This window comes from Eleutherodactylus coqui, chromosome 6 (assembly GCF_035609145.1).
Source record: "Eleutherodactylus coqui strain aEleCoq1 chromosome 6, aEleCoq1.hap1, whole genome shotgun sequence".
NCBI classification, from domain to species: Eukaryota; Metazoa; Chordata; class Amphibia; order Anura; family Eleutherodactylidae; genus Eleutherodactylus; species Eleutherodactylus coqui.
In genome coordinates this window covers 232,027,585-232,037,939 of record NC_089842.1, presented here as the reverse complement: position 1 = coordinate 232,037,939, position 10,355 = coordinate 232,027,585, and the positions used below count along the sequence as shown (strand labels likewise).

Here is a 10,355-nt window from a genome sequence, read left to right as displayed (position 1 = left end):
GGGAGATGTAAGATGCTCTCCACAGCCCCAGAAAAAATTACCCACCGTTTAGCGATGAGAACTCTGGCTAATTCACAGCACACAGTGCATAAGAGATGTGAGATGCTCTGCACAGCCCCAGAAAACATAAACCAACTGTTTAGCAATGAGAACTCCGGCTGATTCACAGCACACAGCGAATGGAAGATGTGAAATGCTCTGCACAGCCCCAGAAAAAAATAAGCCCACTGTTTAGCGATGAGATTTACGCCTAATTCACCGCACAAAGCGAAAAGGAGATGTGAAATGCTCTGCACAGCCTCAGAAAAAATAAGCCCACTGTTTAGCAATGAGAATTACAGGTACTTCACCGCACATAGTGAATGGGAGATGTGAGATGCTCTGCTCTGGACCAGCAAAGTTAGCGGACTGCTTAGCGATGGGAACTACCGTCGCCTAATTCATCGCACACAGCGAATGAGAGATGTGAGATGCTCTGCACAGCCACACAAAAATTAGCCCATTGTTTAGCAATGAGAATTACAGCTAATTCGCCGCACACAGCGAATAGGAAATGTGAGATGCTCTGCTCTGGGCCAGCAAAATTAACGCACTGCTTAGCGATTGGAACTAGCTTCGGCTAATTCACCGCACACAGCAAATGGGAGATGTGAAATGCTCTCCACAGCCCCAGAAAAAATTACCCCCCTGCTTAGCGATGAGAATTACGGCTAATTCACTGCACACAGCCAATGGGAGAGGTGAGAGGCTCTGCATAGCCCCAGAAAAAATTGGCCCTCTGTTTAGCTTCGAGAATTACAGCTAATTCGCTGCACACAGCGAATAAGAGATGTGAGATGCTCTGCTCTGGGCCAGCAAAATTAACGCACTGCTTAGCGATGGGAACTAGCTTCGGCTAATTCACCACACACACACACTATTGAATGACAGCTGAGAGCTGCCCCTGATTGGTCCCTGCGCTGAGCCAATCAGAGGCAGCACTCACTCACCCATTCATGAATGGGTGAGTGAGAGCTGCCTCTGATTGGTGAGGGCTGTGACCAATCAGAGGCAGCCCATTCAGCAGGCGGGGATTTTAAATCCCCGGCTGCTGAATACTACTCACAGCAGTTCAGGAGAACTGCCGGCCGGCCGCAGCTGAACTCCGTCTGCCGGGACAAGGTGAGTATATTTTTGTTTACTTTTTACACATTTCTGGATGTTTTTTAGGAAAGGGCTTATATTTTTAAGCGCTTCCCGAAAATTCATCGTGAGATCGCCCGCAGCCCATTGCTTTCAATGGAGCCAGCTGTATTGCCGGCTCCATTGAATTCAATGCGCTGGATAGCGCTGTACTGCTCCGGCCCGTTTCTAATGAAACGCGGCTAGGAGCAGATTTTTCGGGCGATTTTTCGGCCCCGGTTACGCGATTTGCGGATGCGCATCCGTCATGCGATCCGCAAATCGCGGGAAAAAACGCCCGTGTGACCGAGGCCTAAGAAGTATGCATTTCAATTCTAAACAGAATCTTGATCACCTTTATCAAGATTCTGTTTTGAATTGAAATGCGTACTTCTTAATCTGTTCCTGTTTTTTATGGCACACTTATAATAAAGGCCAGACATTCTTCAGAAGTTTCTAGCTCCCCTTAATGTGGATTTTTCATGATTGAAGTGCCACTGTGACTGGGCATTATGGCTGGAACAGGAGGAATCTGGTTGATACGGATTGAGTGCATGAACAGTAAGGGAAGGTAAGCTAATTCTTTGACTTATATGGATTGCCCTGCCTGGCTCACCACTTACTCTGCCAGGTGATGTGGTCTCCCTCAAGCTAGCATGCAATGTCTCCTTCAGGGAGCCGGAAGTGGGCGTGTCTGTGCCGGTCATAGCTGGAGAGGACTCCCGTGTAACGAAAAACTCCTCCAGCTGCTATGGATTTGCCTTACTTGGCTTTCTGCGGCTCATAACTGTGTCCAAGATTAAACGTGCAGACGGTTGCTTTTCAGAGCAGAAATTTTGCTTGATTGCCTTTTAGGCCACGTAGAACAGTTATAGAGCCCTTGAGCCGATAAATGATAGAAAACTCCCACAAATGACCCCATTTTGTAAAACTAGACCCCTTAGTAAATTAATCTAGAGGTGTTCTGCATATTTTGACCCCACAGTTTTTGAATGAATCTAAGCAAAGAAGAAGGACAAAATTACAGAAGATAGAAATTCAAGTAAGCAATGAGAAAGAACACCTGTGGGCATGGCAGGAATAAAGATAAAAACATGTGTTCCTGCCACACTCAGTGGAGCCAAGTAATGGAACTGCAAGTCTGAGGTCTGGTGCCAAACAGGCTGTGTCTGTTGCAAGTCTGACAGGGGAGAATGCCTCCTAGACTCCCTGGTAGGGTATAGTTCAAGGATTTTGAAGTTGAGTTGCGTTCCGGTTTATGTGACTTGTGTAAATGCTGTAAAACGTTTGCTGTGTGCAGTAAAGATGGCAGATGCTAGAGTTTTCATGAAGTCCGGTTGTCCCGAGTCTCACAGATCCTTGTGAGTGAGTAACCTTCAAGTTTCCACATACCATAGGTCTTTTCTTTTTATGCTTGCTATTCATTTGATTGTTGCTGTTATTATAGGACATATAGCATATGTACAGTATATGCATTTTATATAACATGATTGAGAAAGGAAAAGCATTTTCAAACTTTTTACTTTGCTTCAAACATGTTATAGTGATATATCTATCACCATTCATTAGTTACATTTACTTTCAGTTACTATTACAATTATGAGACTGCGTCTTCTGAGATTTAGCGTTTGTTCTAAAGGTAAATCCCATGTGGTTATGTCATGAGAGATTAGCTAAATGGATATAATCTTTTCTTCAATCCTTATAAAAGAAACATTTTCTATAATGTAAGTAGTGCTACATCTACAAAGATGAGAAATCCTTCATAATGATGTACTTTTTGATTTACCTATAGCTTTATAATATTGAGATTAACTAAGCAAGTAAGTGACCTTCTATTGGGATTTAATAAACTAAAAATGTGCTGTACTACCCTACAGAGCCGGGACTAAGAACACGACTGTGCATGGAAACCCTAAAAATGGCCACAGTGAAGAGCATAATTATAATGGGTGTAAAATAGGCAATTACATACTCAGCCTCTGTTGTAGATTTTGCTTTGGGGCTCAACAGTTTCAAGTTATATATTTGGGCACATCATCTTCAACAATATTGTACAACTTCTAATAAATTTTTTAATGCTAGTAGGGAGAGAAAACACATCAATTCTGCCATAGTTTTTTTTTTACAGTGGCATAAATGACACAAAACTTTTTTTTCTGCGGCTCGGTACAATTGCAACAATACCAAAAAAAATGTTCTAGGTTTTTCTACTTTTTCGTTATAAAAACACTTTTTTTGGAAATTATTTCCCTTTCTAAATCACTGCATTCCAAGTCCTATAACTCTTTTTTTTCCAGAGCTCTGTAAGAGATTGCTTTCTTGCATTACAAGCTGTAGTTTTTATGGGTACTATTTTGATTTTAAAAAATGATAAAAGTACCCCTTTTTTGTGCCTTTTCCCCTATCAGTATAAAAAAATGTTAAATAAAAATAAAATCCCGCATATAATTATAAATTTTTTTACACTATTTTTCCTTTTTTTTTTTTTTACACTTTTTATGTCCCTCTAGGGGACTTGTACTATACCACCTATGATTGCTATGATAAATAATAGAACAGTAATCCTGCAATGCCTTATCACTTCTAATAGTGATCATTGGCAATAGCAAAGCAGGACACCTGTATCTGGTGTCCTGTTGCCATGGAAACCCGTCGGTCCTCTGTGATTACTTTGAGGGGTACCGATGACCTGACAAAAGGAGCACTGTTAATCTCCATTACATGCTGTGAGCTACATTGATCGCGTCCGGGAAGGGGTTAACAGCAGGGATCGAAGTCCCTATGCACCCCCGCTGTTGCAGTAGGAAGCAGGCAATAGGTGACAGCTGGCCTCTGCTGCTAGATAGCGTAGGATCTCTCCTAATCTTGTGTTATCCACAGGACATAAGTGTACACCTGTTGCGTTAAGTACCCCACAGCCAGGACGTACACCTATGCTCTGTGGCATTAAGGAATTAAGGCGGACCTGCCACATCCCCACACCACAATAAACTAAATTATGGTACTGTTAGGGGATGTGGCAGTGAGCTGGGTGAGGTATTTATACTCAGCCACTTCCTAGATCCAGTGGTGTCTCCCTTTGAAGACTGAAGCGGCACTACAAATCTTGACTCTTTTCAGAGTGCCATGTGCATGTTCTCCCTTAGCAGTTTTTTTCTCAGTATAGTGACAGTACAGCCAGCACTATGGTGACCGGGATAGGTCAAAATATACTATGCTATAGGAGAGCGCTCACTTAGCAGCTGTTCATCCTATTATCCAGGATTGAGATATTTTCAAGAACATGTAGTAGCAGTAGGAGCTCATTTTGCACTCATGACTGGGTAGATGAGACATTTCCAGAGTATTGAATAGTCAGACAGGGACTAATGTACTGTCCAACTTGCTCCTTGGATCTCATCCCACCTTTTTCTTTTGGGACTACTTAAAGGGGTTGTCCCGCGAAAGCAAGTGGGGGTATACACTTCTGTATGGCCATATTAATGCACTTTGTAATGTACATTGTGCATTAAATATGAGCCATACAGAAGTTATTCACTTACCTGCTCCGTTGCTAGCGTCCCCCTCTCCATGGTGCCGTCTAATCTTCAGCGTCTAATCGCCCGATTAGACGCGCTTGCGCAGTCCGGTCTTCTCCCTTCTGAATGGGGCCGCTCGTGCCGGAGAGCGGCTTCTCGTAGCTCCGCCCCGTCACGTGTGCCGATTCCAGCCAATCAGGAGGCTGGAATCGGCAATGGACCGCGCAGAAGACCTGCGGTCCACCGAGGGTGAAGATCCCGGCGGCCATCTTCACAAGGTAAGTCAGAAGTCGCCGGAGCGTGGGGATTCGGGTAAGTACTGGACGGTTTGTTCTTTTTATGCCTGCATCGGGTTTGTCTCGCGCCGAACGGGGGGGCTAATGAAAAAAAAAAAAACCCGTTTCGGCGCGGGACAACCCCTTTAACAGTGTATTCGCATCCCATTCCAATAGTTTATTAAAACTTGCTATCACTGAAGGATTCAATAACATTTCAGTTCAAATTTGTAGGGATACATGCGAACATGTGGCTTATTGTCTCCAAGCTTACATCAATCTTGAAGGTGTGATGGTTGATCATTATGTAACAAACAGACATTCATTTCCATCTGTTGTAATTGCTGTCATTGAACTGGTTTTGTACTTGCATTGCATTAAAAGTTATATAACTATTCCTGCAGGTCTGTATACAAAGTTACTCAACATCTATGTAGATGAATTCTGAATGTAAACTGTTAAATAGGCTTATGTATTAAAAGGGGGTTTACAACTAAAGATATTTTAGAAGTTATCTCTTAAATGTCTGATCACTGGGGATTCAATGCTAGGATCCCCAGTGATCGGAGAACTGTGTGCTCTAAATGCCTCCTATGTATGAGATCGCCAATCACATTGATTTGCCTTTTACCACATACAAGTGAATAGGGTGGTGGTTGAGCACTTGAGATGTCCTGTTCTCAGAGCTCACTGGAGATTCCAGCAATGAACATGTATCCCTTATATAGTGTATAAGGAATAAATGCTTTCAGTGGGGAAACCCTTTAAAAGTGAACTTACCATCAACTTTGAGCCCCATAAACCACATTATAGTTTATAGTCATTGGGTGCCCTGTCCAGTGCCATGAGCTTGGCATATGCACAGCATAACTCTTTTCAGTTGGCTTTGTGTGCGCCCTATCCCACAGAGATGAATTAGAGGGTGCACGCACAGTTGGCTGAAAAGAGTCATGCTGGGTGCAAGTACCAACTTCATGGAGATTGCAGAGCTAGGACAGAGCACCCGGCAAGTTTGAAACACTGCTTTCTGGACCTCACATACTCTCACCTTTGAGACCCATAGCGTAGGGCTCCAGACCCTTAAAGGGGTTGATCCCGCGATATCAAGTGGGGTTATACACTTCTGTATGGCCATATTAATGCACTTTGTAATATACATCGTGCATTAAATATGAGCCATACAGAAGTTATTCACTTACCTGCTGTGTTGCTGGCGTCCCCGTTGCCATGGTGCCGTCTAATTTCAGCGTCTAATCTCCCGATTAGACGCGCTTGCGCAGAAGGGTCTTCTCCCTTCTCTTCGGTCTTGGCACGAGCGGCGTTCTGGCTCCGCCCCCTTCTACGCGGTATCGCGTAGCTCCGCCCCGTCACGTGTGCCGATTCCAGCCAATCAGGAGGCTGGAATCGGCAATGGACTGCACAGAGCCCACGGTGCACCATGGGAGAAGACCCGCGGTGCATCGTGGGTGAAGATTCCCGCGGCCATCTTGGCTGCAAAGAAGAAAGAAGCTGCAGAGACGGGATTCGGGTAAGTAAAATTTTATTTTTTTTTTTATCACGTCCCTTGGGTTTGTCCCGCGCTGAATGGGGGGTCTATGAAAAAAAAAAAACGTTTCGGCGCGGGACAACCCCTTTAAATACTCTTCTTTTGTTCCACCCCTTTTTTAACTGTTTGTCTTCTAACCTTAGAGACCATAGCATAATTTGTAAGACTCAAAGGTGATGACAGGTTCCCGTTAACTGTAATTGACCCCATTCAATGCATATGACCATCTTTGTTTTTAATCCATGCTTGCAGTCAGGATGCAGAATGCTAATAAAACCATTGTGACGGAATTTATTCTCTTGGGCTTTTCCAATTTTGTTACATTTCAGAACATCCTTTTTAATGTTGCCGTCCTGGCATATGTTGTATGTATATTTGGTAACATTGCTATTATCATATTAGTCAGGCATGACCCTTCTCTTCATACTCCAATGTACTTTTTTATAACTATTTTTGCTGCTCTAGAAATAATGTTTGTCTCAGTAACTATTCCTAAACTCTTAGCCCTCCTTGTGCAGACTAGCAAGACAATATCTATGCTTGGTTGTTTTGTTCAGATGTATGCCTTAAATGCTTTGGGTGAGACCGAATGCTTTCTATTTGCTCTTATGGCTTTGGATCGGTACTTGGCTATCAACAATCCCTTACGTTATGCGGCTATAATGACCCAAAAGTTTTGTTGTGTATTAGCTGTGTGTCCTTGGATAGCTGGCTTCATCATTTCTTTCATACCCACAATTTGCACAATTCTTCTGGAATACTGTGGCCCCAATGAGATCAACCAGTTCTTCTGCGATTTGTCTCCATTGCAAAATTTGGCCTGTTCTAACCCATTTGTTAGCAATTTGGCCACTCAGATAGCAGCTGTTCTTTCCGTTGTGTTTCCATTTATTACAATTGTAGCATTATACACTCACATTATAAATACTGTAATGAAAATTGGGAGTACAGAAGGCAAACAGAAAGCATTTTCGACATGCTCCTCTCATCTTATTGTTGCGTGTCTGTTTTATTGCACAGTTATTGCTGTATATATCAGGCCAAAAGGCAGTCAGAATGATAAATTTCTGGCACTCATGTACATTGTGGTTACTCCACCATTGAACCCATTTATTTACACTTTAAGAAATCGAGAGGTGAAAAACTCTGCAAGAAAATTGATTAGACATCTTCTATAAAAAGTCTCTCTTTTTATGGATAGTTATTTGAGCCTGAGTTTCGAGACTAACTAATAATTTGATTGCAGTAACATCTATTTGTATAGCTGTATCTTCCCACTTGATGTTGGTGATGTCCTTCCATTTAGCACTGGCAATGAGAAGTTTTGGCCTTGATTTTCTTTTTTAAATCAATGTTTATTGAAATTTTTCCATATGAACATACAAACTGACACAGTAGGGTCTGAGCTCAGTACACACCGGGCTCATCATGGCGACAGAAATAAACTCTTAGTGAAACTGACAATAATTTGAAGTAGCTCTGAGTCTCTAATAAAGAGTGATCATAAGCAGTGAACCAGGGCACTGGGGTACATTCTCGGTATTAAGAGAAGGCAGAGAAAAACATCATCGACCCCTTATTAACAGAAAAGAGGGAAACTTACAGGTCTTGGGAATAGGGAGGATGGAGGGGGAGAGAGGGAGTAGGGGGTATGGGGGGGGGGGAAGAGGTAGGGTGGGGATAGGAATAGGAGGCCCAGTCTGCTCTAAGAGGTGTCCATAGAGTGTGCCAGTGAGAAAGAAGGCAGTGGGAGACCCTTAAAAAAAAAAAAGAGGTCTGCCTGAGGTAAAGCATTAGGGGAGGGAGCTGGGTCGTATATAGGTCCCAGTTATTTTTCACTGTGGAGGGTCTTTGCAGTAGTCTTAACTTGTTGTGTGCTCTGCACTGGCCACAGGGCGGACGTACCCCACCGATTGCCAAGGACTCCATTTCTCTATAAATTTATCATGGGTCCCGCTCGCCCAGCTTGAGAGCTCCTCTAGGTTTGCGAGGAGGTTCACTCTGTCTCTCCATAGATCTACCGTGGGGGGCTCTTTTTGTTTCCACAGCAAGGGGATTAGAGCCTTTGCTGTATCGATTAATTGAGCAATCAGTTTGTGTTTTAGGGGGTGAAAAGCGGGAGTCGGTCTCCACAGGAGAACCACCTCAGGGGAGAATATTAAGCTAGGCGAAAGCTTCTTTAGTACCTTGCCCACACCATTCCAGAAGGGGGATATGCGGGGACATTCTCACCAAATATGAAGATATGATCCAGTATCCATCTCGCATCTCCAATATCTGTCAAGTGTGACTAATTTGTGATCATATAGCCATTGCAAGGTTCTATACCACCTTGCTAGGAGCTTGTAATGCGATTCCTGGGCGGTCACACATGGAGAGAGGCCAAAGGCAGTCTTTAAGATGAGTTTGGTTTCACTTGGAGATAATGATATCTGGAGCTCTCTTTCCCACGAGACGAGGAAGGCAGGTTTCGTAAACATCGAGGGAGATATAAAGTGTTTGCGAATATAGGACACTTTTCTAGAAGTAGGGGTGAGTCCCTCTATTACCACTTCAAATGGGGTAAGTGGCCTGGTGGTTTTGTGCTTTTTCAGAAAGTCATTTAAGACTTTTAATAAATGAGTGGAGACGAGGAACGGAAGCGGGCGATTGGGGAGGAGGTCTTCCAAAGAAGGAAGAGGGGCCTCATGTGCTAGAGATAAAGCATCCTGAAAGTTTTTGTAGTCTAGGATCTTCCTGACTCCTGCAGAGCAAGGGTCTAAAGAAAGGCCCATAAATCTATGTAATGCTGATAGGGGTGCATAAGGGGAAGGACTTGGAGCAAGAGTCTTCCCCTGTGCAGCCCATGTCTCTATTACACCTCTTAAGAGGGGATTACTTCTCTGTCTCCCGCTACCTCCTCCTTCCGGGAACCATAGATCTTCATAGAAGGTAGTGCCATAGGCTCCTCTGGCCAGGTGTTGGATCAGGGGGTCTTTAATGGGATGGACTAGTTCTAGCCAGTGGTTTAGTTGGGTGGCCAAATATAGTTCTCGTGGGCATGGCAGGTCCACTCCTCCTTCCGATCGCCTCCTAATCAGTAAGCAATGGTCTCTTACCCATCCATAGGTATCTGGTGAAAATTGTACGCAGTATCTTAAAGAAGCTGGATGGGATATAAATCAGTAGGAGCCTTATTTTATACAGGATGATCGGGACGATGTACGATTTTAATATGTTTTTCCTTCCTAGCCACGATATGAAGGGCCGATCATAGGATCGTAGTAATTTTTTGATTTTTGGCAGTAGCGGGGGGGGGAGGGGGGGGGGGTTGGGGGGAGTTTGTCGAGTACAGGTCCTCAGCCTTTTTTGTGAGCTTTATGCCCAGAAAGTCTATGGTTGAGTCCGACCATGCGAGAGGGGATTTATTTTTAGTGGCCCTAAAGCAGTTGGGAGGAATTGATATATTTAAAGCGGTTGATTTGGCAAGATTAATTTTAAAGTTGGAGAGGGTTCCGAAGTGCTCAAGAAGAGTAATAAGATGAGGGAGGCCAGATTCTGGATTCGTGATAAGGAATATAATATCGTCCACATAGGCAGTGGCCGAGAGGGTCTCTCCACCCACTCTTAGTCCCAGGATCTGACCTGATTTTTTGTAGGAACGGTTCAAGTGCAAGAATGAATAGGGTAGGGGATAGGGGGCAGCCCTGCCTCGTGCCATTATTTATATTAAATGCAGGGGATAGTGAGTTGTTGATTTTGAGTCGCGCGTGAGGCATCGCATATAAGGAGAATATTGCAGAGACAAATTTAGAACCTGTTCCATGTACAGCCAATTGACGCGGTCGAACGCTTTTTCGGCATCCGTGCCAA

General features: G+C 43.8%; 1 protein-coding gene across 1 annotated transcript; it reads left to right on the top strand.

Moving 5' to 3' along the window:
• The first annotated feature begins 6,760 nt into the window (after positions 1-6,760).
• Positions 6,761-7,681, top strand: LOC136571876 (olfactory receptor 5V1-like). The gene has a single exon (XM_066572492.1). The coding sequence runs from the start codon at positions 6,761-6,763 to the stop codon at positions 7,679-7,681; it is 921 nt and encodes a 306-aa protein (XP_066428589.1).
• Positions 7,682-10,355: the final 2,674 nt, after the last annotated feature.

Bases quoted from the DNA above. Each gene is read 5' to 3' on its own strand.
- LOC136571876 (XM_066572492.1), top strand. From the start codon at position 6,761: ATGCAGAATGCTAATAAAACCATTGTGACGGAATTTATTCTCTTGGGC.